The sequence below is a fragment of the Crocuta crocuta genome, unplaced genomic scaffold, assembly GCF_008692635.1.
Source record: "Crocuta crocuta isolate KB4526 unplaced genomic scaffold, BGI_CrCroc_1.0 scaffold102, whole genome shotgun sequence".
Taxonomy (NCBI): domain Eukaryota; kingdom Metazoa; phylum Chordata; class Mammalia; order Carnivora; family Hyaenidae; genus Crocuta; species Crocuta crocuta.
The window spans coordinates 8,848,532-8,874,595 of NW_027530019.1; the positions used below are offsets into that span (position 1 = coordinate 8,848,532).

The following is a 26,064-nucleotide window of genomic DNA, read 5'->3' on the forward strand; positions in this document are numbered from 1 at the left end:
AGATGCGTTCATTGAGCCCCTTAACACGTGTCCAGTCAGGCCTGGGGGCGTCCACATCCTCCGCGGAGGCGATGTTGGGTCACTCCTGGGGGAATCAGCAGGGAAGAAAACCCCTTAGAAGCGCCCCTTTAGACCCGGGGTCGCTGCAAAGATCTCCCAGGCACAGGAGATGGACATCCTGCTAGGAATGGGAGTTACAACTTGTGGACACAGAGTTCCGGCCAGTCGCGTCCCTGAATGCCCAAGTGGTCCCCCTAAGCTCTCACCTCATTCACATGGAACCCACCCTTCCCCACTCCAACATCAACGCTTTCTGTGACCAAAACCTGAGAGAGGAAGAGCAACTGGCGAGGGCGCAATGCGCCTGCGCATTCTCAGATTCGCATTAGGCTGGAACTCCGCCCTATAGGTGGAACTCTTGGTGACGTGAAGACGGGGAAGGCCTATGACTGTTGAAGAGGACAATCAGAAGGCGATCCTTACAGGTCCCCGGTAGCTCGCCGTGATCGTATAGTGGTTAGTACTCTGCGTTGTGGCCGCAGCAACCTCGGTTCGAATCCGAGTCACGGCATTGTGGGAACAATGGCACGGCAAGGGGCTCGTCTTTTTAATTTTTTTTTTCTTTTCGTACGGACGTTTTCTATAGGTCACATCTCGCTTTCTTGAAATAAACCGCCACCGGGTCTTTCCACCTTGAAAACTGAGCCACCCCTAAGATCGCCACCTCCAGCAATTCTCATGCAGTGCTCTGAATTCTAATTGTAGTATATGTGTTGCCGAAGCGAGCACAATTTAATGAATTGTGAATTCTATTTCACATGAGTTAGAATCCCTTCCTGCCCGAAAAAATTGGAAACCGTTATCTAAATCATTCTACAGCAGCAAAACCGCGCCCATGTGACCTTCCGATTTTTTCCCTTTTCATGAATTTTTAAAAATTGAGTTTTTCATGTTTAAATAGAGAATACATGTACAAGTCCAGTGAAAAGTAAGCCTCCCTCTCATTCTTCACCTCACCCACCAATTTTTGGTTTCTCTCATATCTTTCCATGACAGCCCTTGTATAAACAAATAATTGTATATGCATATATGTCTAAAAATATAACCCCCACTTCTGCTTCTTGCATAACACAAATGACCTCTTCCCTTCCTCGCTTTCACCCCCAGAAGTCAGACAGCGCTTGAGGTGATAAATATGCAGATAGACAAACTCCCTTTACAAGGAAGAATCCACATACCTGGAGGGACTATCCACCCAGTGATCCTGTCATTTTTCTCCTGAGGCCCTGGATCCTGGCTGGGGCAGGTGAGGGCTGGCTGGGTTGGTGAGATATATGGGAAAGGGATTCCTTCCTGTGTTTATAAAAAACTTTTTGATGGTAGCCTGGGCTCTGCTGAGAAGCAGCCCTATTTTGATTTCGTGTTGGAAGGACAGGGTAGTATACTAGTTTGGGAGTTGGGAAGAGGGACTCGGTAGTCCATTTAGAGATCCTTCATTTCCATCTCTCCGCTATCTTATAATCAGTTAGAAAATTCAGGTTAATGAAAGGTAGAACTGAATTTCACTATGTGTATATTCCAAGCATACAGCCTCTCCATAAATATTTGAAGAGAGGTTTCTTATGGAGTCCATAACTGTCAAGCGGCCCAGTTTACTTCATGATTGCATCTTAGGTTGTATTCTTTCAAAACAAAACCATGTTATTTTCATATCAAATAGAAAACTTGGCCCAAATGAAACTCCATCTACATCTAGAATCTCAAAGAACAGAGTGCATGCGTAAGTAAACTAAGATGTTTCTTCTCTCAAGTTTGTGAACAGAGATGGGCCTGAGGCAAGGCTGGAGACAAAAGGCAAGGACCACTCTTAGAAGGAAAAACCCAGAAGGGATCTGAGCTTAGGAGAGGACTGGGCACCCAAAGTCAGACAAACAGAAGGGAGGACACTCTACTCAGTACCCACTAAGAAAAGTGAGGGCTAAGGACTAGGCCTTGAGACAGGCATAAATTTAGGAGGTTAAAGGAGGAAGAGAATGTGGCCTGAATAAAAGGAGGAGAACCATAACAGTGTCATTTAAGGAAAGTTCGGGAGAAGGTTTCAGAGATGGAGGTCAGCACATTCAGGTGCTGCAAAGGAGAAAGAGGAATACGATAAAATCATTGGGTTTGACACTTAGAAGTCATTGTGGATTTTAACAACCTTCCATGAAATCAACTAGGCAATGTTTATCAAGAGTCAGAAAAAGAAAAGTACACCTTTGCCCCAATAATTCCATTTCTGGGAATATTACTAAAGGAAATAACCCAAAACTTGGAAAAGTTATGTGCAAAAAGATGTTTATTACAGGGTTATTTAGAAGGGAAGAGAGTGCAAATAGCCTAAATGTGCAACAAATAAAGTGATATTGAACTAAACTAAAATATGTTCATTTGATAATATACTGAGTAGTCATTTTTAAAGTATCAAAATTACATAAATGCAGTGATAAGTCAGCTTTTAAATACCACCTCCAACTAAAAGAAATGAAGTTCCCCTTTTAAAAATGGCTGATTACAGGTCTATAGCAGGGGAAGTATAAGTCTGGAATATTATCTGTAAGAAAGCAAGTTAACTGCTTAAATATTGATGGGCCACATCAAAAGTACACAGGAGCCTCTTTAAAGAGCTGTGTACTGGAGCATCAAAAAGTAATAACAGTAATAATGATAATGGGTTATATCACATTGGACTGGTAGATAGATAGATTGGTAATTTTGGAAATGATGGAGATGAGAGAAACAGAAACAGAGAGTCAGAGATAGAAGCAGCAGCAGCTCTTCTTTACAAAAGAATGCAAGATAATAAATGCAGAAGAAATGACAGAATTAGAGTCACCATTTTGCAATCCCCAGTGTAATAACAAATACAAGCAGAGATCATCAATGGAAGCTAAAAACCGCTAGGTAAAACATTATGGGAGCAAATAATCAAAGACCTTAGGATATCACATCACAGCTTACTTTAAATTGTAAAGATCTGATAGACTCCAAATAAACCAAGTGATCTGGCCTATTTTCGCCAATAAAGGGACAAATGTGCACTACTGGCCTGCCAGTGTGAAACAGTGGGAAGTCCACAACATCCCCTATGTAGTGGTCTTTTACAAAATGTCCAGACTGAATCTAATAAACTATGGAAAGACCCAGAATGTGGAACATTCTACATGACAACTACCCTGGATGCTTCATAATGATCAATATCATGAAAAACAAAGTAGCAACGATAAAATGGGGAACTGTTCAAAATTTCAAAAGACTAAAGAATCTTAACAAACAAATGCATTGGAAGAGCCCTGATTCAATCCTGAATCAAGACAAAAATATATATGTAGGGATACCTGGGTGGCTTCATCGGTTGGGTGTCCGACTTTGGCTCAGGTCATGATCTCACCATGAGTACAAGCCCAGTGTTGGGCTCTGTGCTGACAGCTCAGAGCCTGGAGCCTGATTCGGATTCTGTATCTCCCTCTCTCTTTGTCCCTCTCCCGCTTGTGCTCTGACTCTCTCAAAAATGAATTTAATTTTAAAAATTTTTTAAAAAGTAGGGGTACCTGGGTGGCTCAGTCGGTTAAGCATCCAACTTCAGCTCAGGTCATGATCTTACCACTTGTGGCTTCAAGCCCTGCGTCGTCGTAGGGCTCTGTGCTAACAGCTCAGAGCCTGGAGCCTGCTTCAGATTCTGTTTCCCTCTCTCGGCCCCTCCCCCACTTGCACTCTATCTCTTTCTCAAAAATGAATAAATGTTTTAAAAAAATTTAAATATATATATATGTAAAAGACATTTTGAGGGAAACATTTAATATGGGCTGCATAACAGATAGCATTATTGTGGACGTGTTCATATGGCCCTATAGAAGAATTCTTTATTTTTAGGAAATGACTGTTGAATTATTTAGAGTGAAAGTGTCATATTTGCAAATTGCATCAGATGTTTAAGGAAAGAAGAGAAAGGGATACAGTAAATATGGCAAAATGTTAAAAAGTAGTGAATCTAGGGGAAGGGCACACAGATTTCCACTGTACTTTCTTTGGACTTGTCTATAGGTTTGACATTTTTTTAAAAATGGAAGAAAATAAAGCTTACGTGATAAAAATGGGGAAATTATGCAATGTTAAGTGAAAAAAATAAGGACATAAAATTGTGTATACTGCAATTATAGCTATATAAAAATAAGAACAAGAGAAATTATCTTTATTCATTTCAACATTTGTTAAGCTCCTGCCACATGACAGGCTCTGCACTAAATGATGGGAGCACCCTGCTCTCCTACAGACTCCTGATTTTATGGTGTAATGCTTAAAATGCAAGACTTTGGATCTGGCAAACCTCACCCAAGTCTCAGAGAGCCTTGCTGTGATGACCTCACCTCTATATCCTTGGTTCATAGCAAGCTCCTTTGCCGCCCCCCTGGAGGTGCTCAATGGCCTGCTTCCAGGAGTCCATACTCTGATAAGAGAAGAAAGTGCATTAACAGATCATTTAAAACAACAGGAACTTCAAGGTGCACACAAGGCATTAGTTTTAAAATTATGATTTAAAGACTACCTTTATCACATCCTCCCCCTCCTCATCTAGCAATTTTTCCTATTCTTTACCACCACAAATCTTTATGCTGTTTCCTACCCCATTGCCTTCGCTCAGCTGATGCTTACCTCGTAGCTTAGAGTGACTTTTCACCCTTTTGCTTCATCTGTCCAAATCCTACCCACTCAGGCCTACTTCCCCCATGAAGGCATCTTTTGTGTAGACTTCATTGATTCCATTCCTCTAAGCTGTCAGCAACTTAACTCCATACTTCTTAAACATATGGGCCTTCATGTGACACCTTCCATTGTAAGCATTTTACAGGTTTCAGAGCCTGTTGATTATCCATCATCTCCCTAATCCTCACACAACAATTATTATGCCCTTTGCAGATAAAAGGAAAATGAGAATCAGTTGCACTGAGTATCATGCTCAGAAATCTGGCTAGAGCCCACAACTATTGGACTCCTGAGTCAGTGTCCCCCACAGCCCTACTACTACAAGTGTGTGTGTGTTTGGGGGTGGGGTGCGGAGAACAGCAGCATCTGGATAACCTGTGAGCCTGTTAAAACTACAGCCTGGGACCCCACCCCAGCTAGACCTACAGAATCAGAAAGTGCAATTTATCAAGTTGTCTAGGTAATTCATGTTCACATTAAAGTTTGAGAAGCACTGTCCTATAATGCCAACTAGAATATGCACAAAACAGAAAACCAACAAATATTTGCAGTCCTGAGCCCTGGGATCCCAGGTTTCCTATCACATCCTTCTCTACTCCCACACCTTTGAGCCCCCTTCCCTTTGGGGCTTCATGTGGCTCTCTGCTCCCTCACATGGCAGATGTGAGTCCAAGGGTGAGAGAGACTCTGAGGCAGTGCCGGGGGGCTGGATGATGCTGAGGCGAAGCTGCTACCTTCCCAGCACAGCCAAAAGCAAACACTGGTGTTGGCTTCAGGGCTACATTATTTCTGTGGAGAAACTGGCTTTATTTCTAAGCCCAAAATGCCTACGCTTGAGCATCCGAGCCTCCAGAGGATAAGGGGTTTGTGATAGACAACATTGGAACTGTTTCTAGACTTGATTTATTGACTTGTCTGTTTCTATTCTGTCACTAATCTGATTGACAATGAAACCTGGGATTTGATTGAAGGGATTTCTGCGTGTGTGCGCATGAGGCCGTCAGGGCCGGGTGGGCCTGCTCCAAGCGGGTGCGCGGGTGGATGGGAGGCGTTTGCGTGAGGGCTGTTTGCATGTGAGGAGGGCGTGTGTGGAAACGACACGGGAGATGTGGGTGTCACTAGGGAGTTGATTAGCTGTGATGTGAGATGTGTCTGCTGCTATTGGGAAGCAATGCAGTGGGAGCAGTCGAATGGGAGGAGGTAGGTGGGGCTCCCATGGTACACAGAAGAGAGGGGGTTGTTACAGACACATCTTACGGAACAGCCCCTTCTCTCGCGCTCCCTAGCTTTTCCTCCTGGGATATTTTCCATTTAGGAGGGCTAGGGGGAGGGGAGGGGAGGGACGGGAGGCGTCCAGGGTCCGGGACCCCAGGAGTGTGAGGCCCCGCGCGTGAGCTGGGAGCTGGGGAGAGGGAACAGATGGAGACGGGTGCGCCCCCACAGGGACACGTGTGGGGACACGTGGAGGTTTCACCTTCAGTCCAGGATTCGTATCCTCTGCCCTGGGGTCGCCCACTTACTTCTCGTGCGTCCACACCGGCTGGAAGCCCGCACCNGTTGAGACCCCTGGCCCCCCAGCGCCCCCTCCCGAGGAGCGGATCTCTGGACCCCCCGCCAGCAGCGACAGGGTGAGTGCTGCCCCGGGCGGGGGTGGCCGAGAGGAGAGGTGGTACGAGGTCTGGGGCTTTCAAAAGGGACAAAGGTGGCCTGACAGGGACCGGGCCTGGGCCCCTCAATGTCACGGTTCCTGACGGACACGATCTCAATCCTTGACCCGGGGGCTTGAAGCCTTCACCCACCTTTGTTCAAATTCTCGACCGACTAATCTGGGACGGGCGCCCCAAACTCTGCTTCAGTCTCTGTTACCGCCCCAGGACTAGTGACCCTCTTCATCTCGGGCTCTGCTCTCCTCATCTCAGTCCTCCGCCTCCCTCTTCTCCCGGGGGCCTATTCAGCTAGGTTTTTTTCTAACGGGATTTGCACACACCACTCCCCTGCCCCTCCACCAGTTTATTGCCTTTCTGCCCTCCGGGAGCAGCGGCTCCCTGCCCTTTGATCTCTGACCCCTCCCCCCACACCCCCCAAGGCAGAGGCAACACAAAGCTCCATTCCTCCTCCTCCTCCTCAGAGAGCCCAAGCATCCTTGCAAGTGCTGAAGCCCCAGGAAGGTGAGGGCTGGGGGTTCTCCCCGTGGACAGAGCAAGAGCTGGCCTTTGCCTTACCCATTGGTACTGGAGCCAGGTGGACTGTTGTTCTCAGGAAGCCGGAACAGGCAGTATGTAGCTCTTCACGGAGGATACTGACCACTGAGGCCCAGGCAGGCCCACTCCTGCACTCCTTCTCTTGTTTCCCCAGGTATGGGGGCAATCAGTGCTTAGAACTTGTTGGCCACAAGGGGATCAGCAGCGGATCCCGCTTCTCCCCTCCTGGCCGCCCCTTTCCTGGATTCATTCTGAGGGAGGCTAGAGCCTTTGGTGGACCTGCAGGCGTGGGATGAGAGGAGAGCTGGGCACTCGCTGTTCTGGAGAACATCCACTCTGCCTCAGAGGCCCCCGGTGGAGAAGCCATCCCCTATCTTACCCCACTTCGGCCTTATCCCTCCTTGACAGCTTGAAAGCCATCCCCAGGTCCCTGTAGCCCTAAATTCCATGACAGTGACTCTGTGGGCCGCCCTAGCTTTGTTGTCCTCTCCTCACACATCTTGGAGCTCAGCTCTGGGATTTAATCCCTTTCCTCAGCAGAGAACACAGTTTTATTTGATTGGAGAGCAAAGTTGCTGTCTGAATCTATTGGCTCCAATGTTGAGGTTTTCAGTGGAGAGAGCGATGTTCTGCCTGATTCCCTGGGTAAGAGAGATGTGTCAGGGTCACAGCAGAAGCCTCAGGAATGTGAATTATTTTTCCCCTAGTTCCTGCTATGGGCATGACTGCCCATCCTGGGCCAGGATCCTTAGCCTGCAGAAGGCTGTGTTTTCATCACATACCCTTTGGCTCCCTCCTTCCTTGTCCCCTGCTGTTGGGTGATGTGGTGGTGGCAGTGAGGCAGAGGGAGCATTAGGTCTTATTCTTACTATTGACCAGTTAGTTTCCTTCCTGACCACCGTCCATTGGCACATGGGCCTTAGTTTTCCCTGGCCTTCCTCTCTGCAGTGTCTTGGAATGTCCCCAGGCCAGGGGCTCCTCTAGGACAAGGACAGTGTCCTCCTCATACCTATATCTCCCAAGTGCCTGACGTATGCTTGGCATAAAAAGGGGTGAACGAGAGGGGCTTGGGTGGCTTGGTTGAGCATCCAACTTTGGCTCAGGTCATGATCTCGCCCTTTGAGTTCAGACCCCACGTCGGGCTCTGTGCTGACAACTCAGAGCCTGGATCCTGCTTCAGGTTCTGTGTCTCCCTCTCTCCCTGCCGTTCCCCAACTCACACTGTCTCTCTCTCTCCCCCAAAAATGAATAAATGTTAAAAGAAAGGGGGTAAATGAAACATGTCCATTGAATGGAAGTCCATTGCTAGGGGCCCTGAAGGTCAGAGACTCCCTTAACCACAGCTCCCTTTTGTACATTTCCTCCACAGAGACTCCCAAGGAAGGTGCTGCATCCACACAACTATGTGGAGACCCATAGCCTCTCACTGAGGGCATCCATGCCTCAACCTGGTCAGCTCTGTGATCTGTGGGCTGTTCAGACCTTAGGGGCCAAGAGGCATCTGACTCCTTTGTCAGCTGCAGGGACAGGAATGAAATCCAGCAGGATCTCCCAGGAGCCACACAATCTGTGGTTTCTTTAGTGGGTGTGATGAGAGGGATCCAGGATGCCATTCAAGCTGGCTCAGGGGCAGGGACGTTGTCTCTGTGGGCGCTGACCTGGAGCTTCCCACCATTGAGAGAGAGCAGTTCCACCCATCTAGGAGCAGACTTCAGGAGATCCTAGAGTCTTCCCTTAGGAAGAGTCCAGGCTAGGTATCTGATCTCCTTATCCTAAACCCAAGTGTTCGCATAGACCTGCAGAGCTCACACAGAGTTGCTGTCCCTAAATGGTGAGTCTGCCTGTCCAGCTGGAGTTTCTGTTCTGTGAGGCTGTTTTTGCCCTATTCTCTGTTCCTCTCCTCTAGGCCATGCACATGTTCTTGGCTTGTTGCTTTTGGGTCACTTCTTGAGGTGAGATGGGGACTACAGACCAGGGTGTACCTTGGGCTGGTCCATTTTCCTCCTTCTCTTGGAGCCCAGTGACTGGTGCAGGTGTGTTAGAACCCTCTGAGAGAGGCTGGGTTGTGAGCTTTGATGAAATGAGTGGAAATGCTTCTATGATGAGAAGATTGAGGGGGAAATGAGCCCTGTGGGAAGTGAATGTGGGAGCAGGAAAGAATGAGAATTTAGACAGAACCCTGAGAAGTCCAGGGGCTTAGGACCAGTGGTGTCCCCCTATGCAAGGCTCCGGCTACTGGCCCTCCCTGAGTCCCTCTGCTGCATTTGGCAAGGGGGCCAGGGTGGCCATCTGGGTAGGCCTGGCAGGGCAGGTGTGGGAGCAGCAGGAGCAGCACCCTGAAGCAGGCAGGCAGGGCCTTGCCATCTGGCCATAGGAAGAACTCCCTCATGGTGCTGGGCCCTGTCCGGCCTCTAGGCCATGCTCTGACAGAGGGGTTAGAGAACTTGCTTTGGTTTGCTCCCTTTTCCTTGCTTTGCTCCCTTTTCTCAGACCTGCAAGAGGAAAAACCTGGTCTAATTAGGAAAGCGGGATGAGTATGGGAAAGTGGCCCTGATTGGATGAAGCTTTGCGCTGCCCGTGAGCATCTCTACAGTGTTTCCTTTGCCTCGATTCTGCCTAGATTGTGTGTGTGTGTGTGTGTGTGTGTGTGACAGAGGGACAGAGAAAGAGATAATGTGAACAATAAGACAGGCACCCTGTATGAGTTGAAATTAGGACTCTTGTTCTTAGCTCATGGAGGGCCTTCTGCGGTTCCATGAACCCCCCAGAAATTGTGTGCAAATATTTGGGTGCATGAGCCTTTTTCTCCCAGATTCTCAGAGGAGTTCCTAAGGCCCAAAATATTTTAAAAATAGGTATACCTCATACATGGTGTCCACAGGGACTTTGATCCTCCAAGGCCCAAAGTTGGAAACAAGTGAAAAGACAGGTAGAATGAGGAAAGGGAGGGAGACGTTCAGGGTATCTGAAGCCAAACAAGACATTCCTGCCTGGGGTTAGGAAGGTGGGTGGGGGCTACCGCAGGACCCTGCCTTAGCCAGTGTTCATTCAGGGTCTGTATATCATTAAGCGAAACTGGCCTGGGTGCTGAAAGGGACTCACCACCTAGAAGACCTACCTGGTCCTTGCCTTTTTGGAGTTTATTTGCTTTAATTTTCCTTCTTATCAGTTCCATAGAGGCCCTTCTAATCTGTTTATGTTGCAAATGTCCTCTGATGGAGGCAGAGGGAGGAGAAGAGAAGGCACAGGTGAAGGGACCTTCGTGGACTGGTTAGGCCTCTTAACCCTTTGGGGCTTGGACTGGGCATCTGTGCTACCCTTGGTGCTTTGCAGGGTGGGGGTGGGGGGTGCTGAGGCCTGTGGCTACCCTGGGATTTTATCCACTCTTCCCAGTGTCTCTCCTCACACTGTGACACTCACTCCTTCCGGAAGACATCTGCAGCGTGTTGGCTTGGCCAATGACTCGGTAACACCTCAGTCAGCCCTGGCACTCCACCTGTTGGGAGCTGGGAACAGCCGGGGCCCTGTGGACCATGGGTGGGAGCAGCTGGCTGAGGCCTGGAGCTTGGAGGGGTAGCTGCTGCCCACTCCAGTTTGCCTTCCCCACAGAACCGCTGTGATGTTATGTGAGCAGAGATGGAACCCAATCTTTGTATGCTGCCTGGTGCCCAACCACGGGGCTTCACAGCACCTCAAGGTGCCACACTCTTTTGGGAGCTTGCATTGTGGCTGTCACTGTGAGCTCTTGGAGGCCCTGGAAATCTGGTCTTTTTGTCTTTGATGATATAATGGCAGACATTTACTGAGTCCTTACCTTGTGCCTGGTACCATTTTAAAGCAGCTGATATGTTTTAGACCAGTTGATTCTTCCAACAACCCTACGAGGAAAATTCTGCTATTTTCCCCAGGTTCTGTCTAGGGAGACTGAAGCACAGGAATGTTGAGTCACACTTGCGTGGTTTCACAGCTAATAAGGAGAGCCCAGGTTCACAACCAGACAGCCTGACTCCAGACTAGCTGCCAATGCCTGGCCCTGAGACCTTGCACCTGAGAGGGGTCCTGCAGACGAGAAACATTCACTAAGCATTTGCTAATGAACAGGGGGAAGGAGATGCAGAGAAGGAATGAAGAGTGCATTCCGTGCTGGGTTCACTGCTGTTTCCTAAATCCTGAAGGCCAGCATTTGCCACCCAATCCTGGCGTGACCACAGATGTTTTCAACATCGATTGTGTGTCTGTGATGTTGGGATGTTTTACAAGCATGGCATTTCTCTGTAATTAGAAAAAGATAATAGCACATTTGTTTCATGTGAATGAGTTTCATGACAGATAAAATTGGGAAGGGTATTCCAAGAAGTGAGAACAGAGGGTACAACAAGGTTGATAGGGAAAGGTAAAGAGTATGACTTTTCCTAAACTGACTGTGGAAAAAGGACTTCATAGTAAAATACTTTGGAGAAATGCTGAGTTAAACAAAATTAGACAGATCTCTTTGCTACGTGAGTTTTAAAGTTTTACTTCTTTATTTGAGAGAGACAGAGAGGATCCCAAGCAGGCTCTGTGCTGCCAGCCCAGAGCCTAATGCGGGGCTCGAACTCACGAAACTGTGAGATTGTGACCTGAGCCAAAACCAAGAGTTTGGTGCTTAACCGATTGAACCACCCAGGCACCTCCATGCTAAAGTGTATTTTAAATCTACAAGTAGCAGAGAGAAGATGCTACATTTCCTAAGTTCTCTGGAAAATCTGCAGCAAGGCAGTGAGAGTCAGGAGACCTGGGTCACAATCTTGTCTCTACTACTGCAGTCTGCACACCCCACCACACACCTAAACTCTGGGCTCTAGTGTCTGAATGTAAGAGATGATCATCAGGGCTAGCAATTGTTGAACACTGACTCCATCCCAGCTTCTGAACTAAGGACTTCTATATTCATTTTCCTCTTTCCAATCCTCTGACATAGGTACTAACTAATACCATCCCCATTCTACAGGTGAAAAACCAGGGGCTCCCAGTCATTAAAGGTCAACTGAAGAAATGGAGGAAAGGGACAGTGGTAGACTTTGGGGACCTTTCAAAGCCCAAATCCTGTGACACGTGCCCCCCTTGCTCCCCTTGGGCCCACAAGCCCCGTGGACATGGCCAGGAACTCATAGCTGGGCCCAGCTGCAGAGCGGAAGGTCAAGCCAGATGGCAGCCCTGCCAGCCACCTCGGGAGAGGCTCAGCATGACAGCTGCTGTGGGAGGGGCGCTGCCCAATCGGAACAGGCACGAGAGCTGGGTCTGGAGGCGCCCTGCTGGATGGCAAGAGGGAGGGGATCTCGTTGGCAGGAGGCAAAAGTGGCCCTCTGAGCAGCAGCTACTTGCCTACTAGTTTGGAAGCATTTCAGCATTTCAGTAGCATTCTGTACACCAAGAGCTTGCTTAAATATTAGCCCTGGTTTTAGGTGCCTTCCCTGCCAGTTCCTTCACCTCTGCCCTTGAATCAGAGGCTGGGATTCCCATTCAAATGTCGATTCTCCTGACTGCAACAGCTGCTGCTGGTCAGGGTGGTCCGAGTTGGTGCGAACGGGGACATGAGCGTCTGTGTCACTCCAGAAGATAGAGTCTGAGGAGAGGGAGGCCTTTTGAGCATCCAGTCAATGTGCATTGAGCACCTACCATATGCCAGGCCCTGTGATGGATGTGGTATACAACAGTGAGTACAGCAGAGTCAGGTAAAGGTCCCATAAACAAAATAAATCCTGGTAGAGCAAAGGTGTCAGAAGCCTGCAGAGGCGGCTTTCCCCTGCTGAGCAGTTTTGCCTCTGCACGTGACCTAGAAGCCACTGGGAAGGCCGGCCTAGCCTCTGACAGGAATCCTCTGTGCTCAGGATGGGTGCTTATCTCGCCAGCCTTCCCAGCAGGTGTTTCTGCTTCTATTCCTGACTCCCAGCCCTGTGGGTGGCTCCTCTGGGTGACCCGCCCAGGGCGGGGGGCTAGGGTTTCCTGGAGCAGGGTGTGGAGTCAGGGATGGAACAGAGGAGCCATTGAGCTGCCTACAGAGCTGCCACCTGGGTGCCCACAGGCACCGTGGGCTGGCGCTGGGGAGGCCCACACTGACTGGGAAGGGTCACAGCTCGAGCACCAGCCTAGGATTCCAGTGGGAAGGGCACTGGCTTGGGAGGGAAGAGCTAAGGGGCTCTGTAAAGTTTGAGGTGCTCGGCTTGCCCAGGCACTCCTCACTGAGCAGCTTCCTGGGACTCAATGCCCCTTCCCCCAAACTGGATTCATGATTCCTTTCTCTTCCTAATAAACCAGGAAAAGTGGTTCCTTCGTCCATTCTTCCTGTTTTATGTGAATTAATTTAACAAATATCTACTGAATATTTTCAGGAACTGGGAATTTATTAGTAAACATGTTTCCTTCCCTCAGGAAGCTTACAGTCTGTAGGAAGAAGATAAAACAAGTGTTTACAACACAATGTAGTAATAGCCCAGCACAGAGGCACCTAACCATACCTGTGGGGAGCATGGAAAGGCTTTCTGAAGAAAAAAAATAATCTAATCCAAGCAGAGGGAAAATAATAAACAAAGCGTAGAGCTTTCAGGTAACAAAGCGATCCAGGATGGGCAGAGAGAAAGTGGAATCTTTAAATCTCTTTAACTTTGGGCTTTTTTTTTTCTTTTTAATAATTATCTAATTTTGAGAGAGAGAGAGAGAGAGTGTGTGTGTGTGTGTGGAGGGGAGGGGAAGAGAGGGGAGGGCCAGAGAAAAAGGGAGACACAGAATCCAAAGCAGGCTCTAGGCTCCCAGCTGCAGCACAGAGCCCAACCGTGAGGCTTGAATCCACGAACCACAAAATCATGACCTGAGCCAAAGTCGGCCGCTCAACTGACTGAACCACCCAGGCACCCCTACTTTGGGCTTTTTCTTGTGGGCATTACACAGTTTAAGGATAACACGTCCACTGAATTCAGTTACTGAGTAGCTGCCACATACAAGCGTGAGGCTGGGTGCCAACTCCAGAGCCTCCTTGGTCAGGTGGGTGGGGCTGTGGGTGCTAGTTGGCCTGAGAGGAAGCAGCTTGGGATGGGAGTGGACTTCTTTTCTCTACTTAATGGAGTAAAGAGGACTAGGGGTAGAGGGCTCCATGGAGAGATAGGCAGTGATGTAGTAGAAACATTTTTCTAGTACCTACTGTGTGCCAGATGCTAGAGCTGGAGAGATAGAAACAGGAAAGAAAGAACTCTAGGCTAGTGGATGGTCTGGTGGTGGGGATTGGATGACCTGAGATGGTGGTTATCCCAGACACAGGTAGAGGTTTGAGGGAGGTGAAGGAGCTGGGGGCTTGGGTGGAACAAGGTGGAACAGGGTGAGAGCTGAAGAACGGAAGGGGGAGATGGTAGGAGTTGTTGGGATGTGCTTCAGAGAGCCCTAGAGGGCTCACGTGGGGCCAAGAAACATGCAGGAGGGGAATCTGTGGTAGGCATCTTCCTTTCTCCATCTGTGCCTTGCTAGGGTTCCAGACCCACTGACCCAGGGCAGGTGGTCACCTCGCAGCCTCCCTGCTCACTTGCTCCCACAGTCCTAGTCTGGCCCAGACCCAAAGCCTACAACCGAGAATGGGGAGAGGCAGGGGTGGCCCCTCCTTGTGCCCGCAGGCCCCACAGCCACCGCTTGTCAATGCCTGTCAACTCCGTGTGCAGTGCTTCCCCTGAGGTGCTGGCAGCCCCGGGTAGGCTGGGCTCTGTCTCCACCTCGGCCTCCCCCCTTCCAGGAGCCTGTGCCCAGCTTGGAGAAAGGCTCTATTGTCCTCAGCTGCACCCCGCCCTGAGCACCTTGAGCTCTTCCTCAGGGCGCTTGAATTACAGTTCACTCTGCCTTGACGGGGAACAGGGACAGAGGGGTGGTCATGAGCCACTTGTGGGGTAGACGGGCAGTGTGGGATGTGGCGGGCCAAGGCAATGCCTCTCCTGTTCCTGTCCTCCAGGAGCCAGGCGATTTCAGCAGAGCCCAAATCTTGGCTCTCCTCAGGGCTGTCCTCAAGTGGCCTCTCTCTCAGGATGGCCAACGTGCCCACGGGTGGCAGGTTGGAAGCCTAATTTTGCACAATCCTGGTTCCAATCCTGGTTCCTCTACTTAGGTGGAATGGTCTTGGGCATGTTGTTCCCTACCTGCTCTGAGCCTCCATTTCCTTAAAACGAGGATAATAATACCCACGAGGCATTATGATGGATGTTGTGAGGATAAACCAACAGAATTGTGTCATAAAGTGAGCACTTAGCCTTTCTTTTTTCCATGGTTAGCAAATTTTTCTTTGTTTAGCATCTGGGAATGAACTTGTAGGCATGGACCAAGTTAACCTCTGAGTCGGCTGCTGTTCCCTCTTGTTCTTTGAATTCCCCTACCACCTTTGTAACCCACTCTGTGATTTAATCCCTTCTGTTGAACCACCTGGTGTTGAACACCTCTCTTGCCCTTCCTGGACCCTGACTGAGGCAGGCCTTAAGGCCCAGCGCTTCATCCTGGCAATTTAACCTAAGGAATGGCCCAGAAGCACAAAATTAACAGAAGAGAAACATCTCTCACTCTGTTGGCAGCCTAGTAGGGGAGCCCTGCACAGGAAGGGCTTGTCCCCATCCATCCAAGCTCAGAGCCTGCCTTTGGATGCCTTGGGCTCTGGATCTCATGGACATAGCATCTGGGGAGAAGCAGAGCTGTCTCTCAGATGTCTGAAGCCTGCTCTTCTCACTGTCTTCCCACAGTTGGCAATCCTAGAAGACTATGCGGACCCGTTTGACGTTCAGGAGACTGGTGAAGGCCCAGCAGGAGCTTCAGGAGCTCCAGAGAAGGTCCCTGAAAATGACGGCTACATGGAGCCCTATGAGGCCCAAAAGATGATGGCTGGTGCGTGATGGAGTCAGGAGTGGGGTATTGCTCCCTGAAGCCTGGGTATTTGCACAACAGGCTCTGGGACCCATAAATTTAAGGACTGATTCCATGGTCCCTTTACTGGGTCCTTGGGGACCATGGGACAAACATGGACACCCTTGGGTCCTTGGTCACTGCCTTCAAGAGAGTCATTTTCGAGAAGGAGCAGTGACTTGTGATGCTTGAGACATGAGGTGATAGAGAAGGCCACACACCAAATGTCAGACAGATAGAATTAGGATAGTCAGGAGGGCAAGATAGTGGTGTGGGCTGGGGGTCATGGAACCCAAAAGGAAGATCATTAGGTTTAGGGAAGGTGGTGAGTTTGAGATGATATGATGTCAAAGTGGAACGTCTTTATGGCAGTTGAAAACACATGGCTAGAGAAGCAGATGCAATGCACGTGAGACTGGGCAGGCATGTGAAGAAGTGGGCGCAAAGAGCAATGAGTAAGACCTGGCCCTGGGGAACAGAGCGGAAGTCAGGAGAGGATCCAGGGAAAGAAATGAATGGGGGTGATCAGAGAAGAGGACAGGGGTGAGTCGGGCCTAGCCAAGACCCCAAGGCAGAACGAAAGGAAGGTTTGTTGAAGAGTAGATAGCTTTAGTGTTGGGCATACCTGGGAGCCAAGATGGGAGTGGCCAAGAGGAGCAGTGAGGGGCCTCAAAGGCTGGAATGAGCCATTTGGACTTGCTCCAGAAGAGAAGGGGAACCATTATGGATTCTTAAGCAAGAAAGAAATAGGACAAATATGGCGTTTAAGGGGATTACTGAGGCTTTGGTGTACAGAACAGACTAGAAAAACTGGGCATCAGAAAGATGAGTTAGTAGTTGTGGAAATTGTTGAGGTTTTAAGGGATCAACAATTAACACCACTTTCTTCCTCTCCTGAGCTTGGAAATAATTGAGAAATAAGATTAAAGAAACAGATGAAGATGAGAATGTCAGCTTTATTACTGATAAAGTAGATTGGAAAACATTACTCAGCTATGTCTCCACGATGAGCTTCTTAATACTTCACAGAATTAAACTTGCCCCCTCAGGCTTGGGCCACGCAGGACAGCTATAGGCCCCTTCATGGGGCAGGAGGAGAAAGGACCAGAAGGTAGAGCTGAGAAAGACAGTGAGCATGCACTGGTGATCAGATAAGCTGCCCCCCTCCTTGGGAGAGGGGGGAGGGGTGGAGCTGTCAGGAGTGTTATTCCATGGAGCTCATGGAAACGTGAGCCTGCAGAGTGGAGGTCGCCCTAGCAGTAATCGAGTTGGGGAGAGTTGGGGGTGAGAGTCATCAGGTACTGGTGGTGACCACATGGGATTTAGAGGGACGAAGGAGGGCCAGGACCATGGTGAGCAGTGTAGTGGAGAAAAATGAAGAAAGTGAGAGGGTGGCTACGCTGTTTAGGTCAGATAGGTGAGTACCCTTAGGAGGCCCACGAATGCCCCGGCATTGGATGCAAACGTGCACATTTTTCTGGGCAGTAGCTCCATAGCTTTTATTCAATTTTCACTGGGGTCAACTGTCCCAAAAAGAGAATCACAGAACAGACTAGAAGAACTTCTGGGGGAAGTGGTGAGTTTGAACCACTAAACTGAAAATCTTGATGGCAATTGGAAGTGTATAGGGTGCCATGAGACAGGGCAAGGAGTGAGGGCAGGAAGAGATGAATAAGACCTGGTTCTGGGGAACAGAGACCAAGAGAAGGTCCAGGGAAAGAGTCCTAACAGGAGAGATCAGAGAGGAGGACCATGAAAATGACTTGTCAAAGGAGAGTTTCAAGGAGGGAGTGATCAGCAGTGTCTGAGCAACAAAGAAGGATTTTCTGATTGTCAAGTGACAGTACATGGGACACAAGGAAAGAATTGGAGCTGGGTAGCCAAGAGGAGGCGAATTAGGAGAGGACCCTGTCTTAGTTTCCTAAATGTGTAAGTCTCATTTCCCAAGCCCTTGCTGGCCATCAAAGGATCTTTTTTCTCTCTTTCACTCTGGTGCTTCTCTGCCCCTGCCTCCATTGGATCCCATGCTTTTGGAACCCCAGAGGTGTTTTGAGGGCAAGGGACCCCGGATGTGCGGCCACTGGGCTCCGAGAGCAGTGGCATCTCCTGTGCAGGAGGTGTGGTGTGTTGCTGAGGGGTGCTGCCAGAAGAGCTGAGCCGGGCAGCGGGGGCTGCTCTCACACCTCCCCTCCTGCCTTGCCCTGGCAGAGATCCGGAGCTCCAAGGAGACAGCAGCTCAGCCCCTGCCTCTGTATGACACGCCCTATGAGCCAGAGGAGGAGGGGACCACCCCAGAGGGTGAGGGGGCCCCCTGGCCCCGGGAGTCCCGTCTGCCAGAGGATGATGAGAGGCCCCCTGAGGAGTATGACCAGCCCTGGGAATGGAAGAAGGAGAGGATTTCCAAAGCCTTTGCAGGTAAGCCCTGGGTAGAGAGAGTGGGTCTGCTGGGGCCTCTACACAGCTCTCCAGGCTCAGGGGAGTAGGAGGAGTGGACCCCAAGGGCTGGGGGAGGCCCAGGAGCTGGGCTCAGGGGAAGCATAGTTGAGTCTGCACCACAGAGATTGGTGAATTGGGCAGTATGGGTGCAGCACTGCGTGCAGGGTCAGGGAATGGGCATGGGAGAAGGATGAAGGCGTCTCCCTGCATCACCATCTCTCGGAGGCTGAGAGGCTTGGCCACTTCCGTCTTTTGGGAGACTGGGCATATTATATTTATTTTTTTGTTATTTTTCTAAGTTTATTTATTTATTTTGAGAGACAAAACACATGCGAGCAGAGGAGGGCAGAGAGAGAGAGAGAGAGAGAGAGAGAGAGAGGGAGAGAGAGAATCCCAAGCAGGCTCCACACTGTCAGCGCAGAGCCCGATGCGGGGCTCCATCTCACAAACTGTGAGATCATGACCTGAGCTGAAATCAAGAGTTAGATGCTCAACCAACAGACCCCCAGGCACCCCATGGATATATTTTAAAATAAAGAAATTCCAAACAAAATGATAAAACTTGTGGCATATGTTAAGTACTTACACTTAACAAAAGAAGGCATTTAACACTCTAGACAAGGAGAAGAGCTGTGTGTGACCTTGTAGAGATACCAGCCCAGAAGCAGAGAGCTGTGTCTCCCAGTAGCAGGTCGTGCCAGACCAGGGGTGCGTAGGCCCCCAGGGGGATTTCTGAGGAGCAGGAGCCCCTGGGGAGAGGGAGGCTATGAGAAATCCCCTTTGCTGAATGAAAATTAGGTAACAAGCACCCCAGTGTCTGTTCCCAGGCCTGGAGTCCAACACGGGGAGGTGCGTGTTGGTGGTCTGAATGGGTAGCACTACAGCCTGGGGAGCCTGGAGAGAGCTTTACCCTTGTATCCTTGATCCAGTGAGAACGTAAAGGGTTTAAATGCCATTAGACTTCATTCCCACTCTCATGTCCCCCTCACCCCTCCTTGGGCAAGGGGCTCATCCTGGAGCTGGACTCAGCTCTCCACTCTGTCCTCCCTGCCCCGGCAGCCAGACTGGGAAACCACAGGTTTCTACTTTGTTTCCTGTAAAGCGTGCACCATTGAGGATGGCCCGTTTATCTCCAGAAGTCTCCTTGGAGAATCAATACTGTTTGGATTGCTTAATGGGAAAATCTATGCTCGTCATTAGGAAACCTCGTTAGCAGTCCTGCAGCCACCAGGGGCATCACCCTTCTGATTGTCAAGGCTCAGGATTGAGGGTGTGGGGGTAACTTTCAATAAATATCTGCCCCCACATCTGAGTATTCCTGACAGCCTGAAGCTGGGCTGTCTTGGTCTTGCAGCCCATGAGTTCCCAGGCTGTGGGGAAAAGGAGGAAGAGAGACAGGTCTGAGGGTGCCAGGAGGCTGTGGGAAGCTGGGTGTGGTGCTAGGCGGTGTGGGCAGCTCCTTGTCCCTCTTTTCCTCCTTTCCTGGTCCCTTTGGGGCCCGGAGGCCTATGAGAGATCAAATGAAGGGGACCCACATGGCTGGCAGGGCTAGGCTCTGCTTCCCGCTCCTTGCTACCTGTGCCTCCCACCCTTTGACTAAGCCAGCCTGGTGTGGGCGCTGTGGCTCCACCCAACCCTCCGAGTGTCCTGTTCCCACCTCAGAAGCACCTCTGCCTCTGCTCTGACCCTCCTCCTTTCCAGGCTATCCTGTGTCCTGGCTCTGGGTTTTGGTGTCTCAACCTCTGCCTCTTTCTGTCTCTCTCTGTCCCTGTCTGTGTCTCTTCTCCCTGCTGCTACTGGCTCCAGTTGACATTAAGGTCATCAAAGACCTACCGTGGCCTCCGCCGGTGGGACAGCTGGACAGCAGCCCCTCCCTGCCTGACGGGGACAGGGACATCTCCGGTCCAGCCTCACCCCTCCCTGAGCCCAGCCTGGAAGACGGCAGCGGTGGGTTCTATGGGGGCTTCTGGCCAGGGTGACATGTCCTCTCACCCTTCAGGCCCCTGTGGCTTGGGTTGGAGGAGCTGGAGTGGGGCAGGGTCTGGAGGACCGAGGAAGATTCCCCCTTGTCCTGGAGGAAGAAAGAAGGGACAAAGTACACATTCCTCAACCCTCCCAAAGGTGTGGGGAAGATGTCTCCTTTTCCAAATATCTTCCTCACCGTACCACAAAAATCCACTATCTTAAATTCACTTCTGTGTAGGATTTTGCCTAACCCAATCCCTGATCCATCAGCAATGCAAGTAACTCTTGAGGTGGGGATGATGCTAGCACAGGAAGTGTCTGCCTCCTTATTGTAAGGGAAGGGTCTGATCCTTGCATCTGCTGACAGACTGCAAGGGCTTAAAAGTGTTACAAGGAGAGAAACAGTCCAAATGGGTAGAAAGGAAGCACTGAACACTTCATCTATGTTCAGTTTTGTACAGAATGGGCAGCCAAGGGTGTGCATGAGCACCCGTTTGTATTTGTGCTGAGTGTGAGGAGTATTTTGTAAACACAGGATGAAGGAGGGTCTCTGTCACCTGTGCTTATGTGCCTGTGCCCATGTGGCCCACTGGCTTCCGCCCTCCCTTGTGCTGGCTCAGTGGTCAGGCCTGCCCTGGTCTGGGAGGGCAGAGCCGCCTCAGCTGGGTTTCTCTGGGTGGGGGCAGGGAGCCTGTGGGCAGCAGCCTTCAGGGCGGGGGAGGGGCGGGCTGGCTGGCGGCTTTGGGCAGGATTAGCCTGTCAGGATGGCACCAAGGGGAATCGGATAATTGTTCTCAAATCGATAAGTCATTTCTACAGAATGGCTTGGCAGGGTGATTTGGAGAACGGTAATGAACTCTGAGGAGGAGAAAGAAACAATATTATCAGCGCTGAAGCCACCCGGAGGGGGAATAGAATAAGGGAAGGCAGGCAGCTGCTCCAAAGGGAGAAGTTTAAGTGGTTTCTCATGTTGCTCCTCTCCCCTCTCCTGCCACAGCATGGGGACTGTGAGGCATAGGAGGGCTGAGCCCCATTCCAACCGGGGAGTGGACCCAGGATTCTGTCCCTAGACCGGGTCAGGCCCAGGAGGATGTCTTGCCCTTCCAGAACATTCCTTTGACCCCTTGTGGCAGAAAATGGGGGTGGATCACTGGTTATTCTATAGGGCTCTATGTCTAGGGTCCTCAGAGACTATGACTGGTATATTCCCCACAGCCCAGTTTGAAGGACCTGAGAAGAGCTGCCTGTCACCTGGCCGGGAGGAGAAGGGGCGGCTACCTCCCCGACTCTCTGCAGGGAACCCCAAGTCAGCCAAGTCCCTAAACGTGGAGCCCAACAGCCCCCTGGGGGAGTGGACAGACCCAGCACTGCCTCTGGAAAACCAGGTGTGAGTGTCTGTGTCCAGCTGGGACTCTCTCCCCTCCCTTCCCCTCCTGCCACCGGCTTGCCTGCAGGGGACACCCAGAATGGGTGGGCCTGGACGGCGAGGGACCCAGCAGAGATGCCCCCCTTCCTCTCTCTCATCCTCAGCTGGTACCACGGGGCCATCAGTCGAACAGATGCCGAGAACCTGCTCCGCCTGTGCAAAGAGGCCAGCTACCTGGTGCGCAACAGTGAGACCAGCAAGAATGATTTCTCCCTGTCCCTCAAGTGAGTAGGGGCGGGCCAACTAGCAGCTTTAGGCAGGATTAGCTTGCCAGGATGACACCAGGGGGACTCCACGGGAGGACAGCCAAAAGGACAGGAGGAGACTCTTAACATTGCCCCATGCCCAGCTAAGCTGGGGAGAACTCCATCTCCATGAACATTTGCTGACTCTGGCCAGGCTCTGGGGACCTGGCAGTCTGAGGCTCAGCCCTGAATCTCAAGTAGCTCAGAGTCCATTAGAGTAAACTGTCAAGCTAGTGTCCAGCTCACAAAGGTTCTGCCACTTACTTACTAGCTGTGTGGCCTGGACCCCTCTTAACCTCTCTGGGCCTCAGTTTCCTTACTTATAAAATGGGGGAATAATAACATCCACTGTATGGAGAAGGCTCAAATGAAACAATACATGGGAGGCACTTAACATGATGCCAAGTGCTAAATAAATTATCACTATCATCTTTTCAAGAACCCAAGATGTTCTTGAAGCACAGGCAAGGAGAGAAGTGTGCGTGAGGGAGTCTATAGGGTGAGGAGGGGGCTGGGTCCTGGGAGGAGGGTGGAGCAGTGGACACAAAACTGTTGTTCACTCTGAAGAAGTGGGGAGGAGGTCTGGGTGCTGATAACTGAGTTTTAAAGGATCCTGGCAGAGGAGGAGGAGGCAGGGCCCTCCCCTCCCATCAGCCTTTCTCTCAGAGAGCAGATATAAACAGACCAGCATTGGCCTTCTAGGCCTTCTTGGCAGAGTGGCCCATCCTCCCCTTGGCACCCAGGAGTCCTGCCTGGTAGAGCCTGCACTGCACATGGCAGCCTGTCAGAATGCTGTGTCCATCCACATCCCGCCGTCACTACTGGGACATCTGTACTACATCCTACCACATATCCTGGGGGCACCCAGGGTACAGGTATATCCCCTCTTCAAACGAATGCAATATACAGAGGTTTGAGACCACTAAACAGTTACACTTGAAGATAATTATTCAACTTCAACTGAAAGATGATGGGGAAAATGCCAGACTATAGTCAAATAACCTGAATTTTATTCTTTGGCTTAATAAAACTAGATATGTGACCCTAGGCAAATCATGGAACCTCTCTGGGCCTTGGTTTCTCCCTTTGCAAAATGCATTGATGGATTTAGGTTTCTTGACGCTCTCAATCTCTGGGAGTCTGCAAATTCTCATAAGGTCAAAGGAGCATTTATGTAGAGTTCATCTGTCAGAAATTTGATTTACGTTACAAAGAGGTATGTGACTTGCTCAAGGCTGCTAGGTAATCAGGTGGCAAAAGCAGAATTTGAACCCAGATCAGTCTGACTACAAGAACCACACTATTCCATTGCATAGCTCCGCCCCCTCATCCAGTCTAGTATAGTCCAAGGCTGGGCGAGAGACCTCAAAGGTCTGGCTCCTAGAGTGGAGCAGGGCTCTGCCTTAGCCTGGGAAGCCAAAGGGGGAGGCAGTCCTGGAAGCCGCCGCAGCCCAAGCTGATCCGGCCCCACTGACAGCCGGCTGCCAGAGCCTCGTTTGCATATAAATGGCTTCTCTGAAATACAATTATGGTTTCTCTGCTCTCTGTAATGGAAGGGCTTTCACTGGTAATTAAACAGCTTCCTCCAAAAGCCAAGTCAGCCATGGCCCTGCGGCCCAGCAAGTCCCACCCAGGCTCCTGAGGGTTGGGCAAGGGCTCTGCTTTGTCCTAACAGGCCCTTGGGACTTTGCCCCAGGAGGTTATCCAGATGGAAGCTTGTTGCCACTTTGTTGCCCTTTTTGGCCAGATCTGTCCCTCAAGGAGAAGATATAATGCAGTTTTGGGGAGAGGTGATTATCCCAGGTGGACTGTGGATAGGGAGCTGGCCCCAAACTGTGAGAGGGTGAGGGAAGGCAAGGCCAAAGCTGCTACCCACAGCCTTGGGCCTGGGCCCTGCATACGGTAGGCAGGCAGGCAGGCAGGCAGGCAGGCAGGCAGGAAGGGGACGACTCACTGCCTCCCTTCTCTCTCACCCTCAGGGGCTATACGTTTTCCTCAGGCCCTTAGCTCCTTTACCCAGGGTCCATGTGGTCACTGTCAGCCTCAATCACTATCTCAGGCCTACAGAAGAAGGATGCCCCTGCCCCCATACACACCCAGCCTGGGGCCCCCAGCAGGCTTTAGAACACTGTATCCTGGGGTATGGCAGGGGAGGGGCTGTATTGGGAGGATGGGCACTAAAGGCCTGTTTTAACCCCCCATCCCTTCCTTCCTTCTGTCACCCACTTTCCTCACCCCACTCATTCACTTGTGGGCCCAGTGAAATGGGTCCAGTCAGAGTCCTCTTTGTACCCAGGCAGTGAAAGGAAAGGCTTGCCAGCCTTAACTCAGTATAAGGGTCCTCCCTCACCAGCCCCACCAACCCTACCTCCCATACTAGCTTCTGAGCCTTGTACTTGTCCCCAAGTAGGCTCTGGCCAGGAGAGACAAGTATTCAGGCTTCAGGGCTCCCCTAAGCATTGCTTCCCCCTTGCCTGTGGACCAGGCCTGTGGCAGCTTAGGCAAAGGTTGTTCTTGCTGGGGCCCCACCCCCATGCTCTCTCTCTAAGGCTGAGGGTGTCTGGACTGCGGGGAGCTGGTCAGACCTCTGAGCAGCAGGGTCCTTGTCTTGTGGGCAGGGCCGGGCACTAATGTTGATTTCCTGGATTGTGTCAAGGAGATGAGAGAGGCAGTGGAGCATTTCCTCTTGGAGGGAGGGAATGGAGCTGCAGCCTTATTGATGATGTCATCCCAGGCTGAAGGGATAGAGGAGCTGGGGCTTGGCTCAAGGCCAGTTATCAGGAAGGTAAAGGGATATCCCCAGAACAAGGCAGTTGAGCATTCCCGGATTTAGGAGGGACTTACAGAGCAGCTCACGCCCTCCCCAGGTTTCTGCAAGACAGAGCCTCAACCAAGATCCATTTGGTTGTCACATCTGTCCACACACTGACCTGCCAACAATGTTTGTGTCTCCATGTGAGTCACTAGGAGCCCCCCCCAAAGGTATCCTACCCCACAGCTCAAGGATAGGGAAGGTAAACCAGTCCTGGCCAAACAGGCTGGAGGCCACTGGTGCCAGGATCCCAGGGTTTGGGGTGGGGAGAATGGTCGCTCCAGTTTCCTCATGCACATGCCCTGCACACTCACACATTCTTGGCACACCCAGTGCCCACAACACAAAGCCATTGCCTCATGTTACCTACTCACAAAATCCCCTCTGCCTCCTCCCTGTTTTTCTAGACATCATGACCTTCACCTTCTCTAGTCACTTCGCACAAAGCTGGTTTGGAACAACCACATTTGCTGCAGGGGGAGGGGAGGGGAACGGATGGGGACTGGAGACGGCCCCTACTCACCAGGGTCTCCTCTCCTCTCCTCTTCACAGGAGCAGTCAGGGCTTCATGCACATGAAGCTGTCCAGGACCAAGGAACACAAGTACGTGCTGGGCCAGAACAGCCCGCCCTTCAGCAGCGTCCCTGAAATCGTGCACCACTATGCCAGCCGCAAGCTGCCCATTAAGGGGGCCGAGCACATGTCCCTGCTCTACCCTGTGGCCATTCGGACTCTATAGATGTGAGGGCCGGGCACTGTGACAAATCTGGACCCATCCCCTTCCCTCTCCCTGAGATCGAGTGAACTGGAGATTCCTTAATTTATTCTAAAGGGGAAGGCCTACTGGGGCCTTGGGAGTAAAAAGGTTGTCTGGAGCCGAGGACAGAGGAATCCCTGGGGAGAAAGGATAGCCCCTGGAGGAAGGGGGCTTCAGAGCCGCTGGTTTCCTGAGGAGTTTAATATCAGCAGCTCCCCACCATTTGCGCCCCTAGGCAGATGTGGCGACCCCCCCTTACCCACCGCCTCCTTCCCCCTGGGTCAATGAGGGGTGGGGCGGGACGCGGTCCTGCGGGGCTCCCTGGCCATGTCTCCGCCTCCGCCCCTAAACCACCGGCTGGCTCCGTCCAGAGTCTGGGGCTTGGGGCTTGGGGAAGGCAGACCCCTTGGGTGGCGATGGCCTTGAAGATAGGGAAACGAGGGGAAGGGCTCGGGTCGGAGGGAACTTGCGCAGTCCCCGAGCCGCCCCGGCTCCCGGCCAGATGCAATAAATAAACCCAGTCCTGCCAGGCACAGCCGCGTCCGCGCCTCCAGCGCCGCCCCCCGGACTGCCGG

At 51.0% G+C, this 26,064-nt stretch overlaps 1 protein-coding gene and 1 non-coding gene across 4 annotated transcripts; both read left to right on the forward strand.

Moving 5' to 3' along the window:
- The first annotated feature begins 491 nt into the window (after positions 1-491).
- On the forward strand, positions 492-26,022 carry SHF (Src homology 2 domain containing F). Of its 3 annotated transcripts, none has more exons than XM_077764483.1 (7): positions 492-516; positions 15,689-15,830; positions 18,057-18,263; positions 20,091-20,231; positions 21,465-21,636; positions 21,780-21,899; positions 25,285-26,022. In XM_077764483.1, exons 2-7 carry the CDS (start codon positions 15,797-15,799, stop codon positions 25,469-25,471), a joined length of 861 nt encoding a protein of 286 aa, XP_077620609.1. In that variant the 5' UTR covers positions 492-516; positions 15,689-15,796; the 3' UTR covers positions 25,472-26,022. The 3 variants fall into 3 exon arrangements, with proteins under 3 accessions (XP_077620609.1, XP_077620608.1, XP_077620610.1); XM_077764482.1 differs by lacking the exon at positions 492-516 and adding an exon at positions 6,306-6,371; XM_077764484.1 differs by lacking the exons at positions 492-516; positions 20,091-20,231 and adding an exon at positions 6,306-6,371.
- TRNAH-GUG (transfer RNA histidin (anticodon GUG)) lies at positions 500-571 on the forward strand. The gene has a single exon. It is a non-coding gene; the product is annotated as a tRNA-His (tRNA).
- Positions 26,023-26,064: the final 42 nt, after the last annotated feature.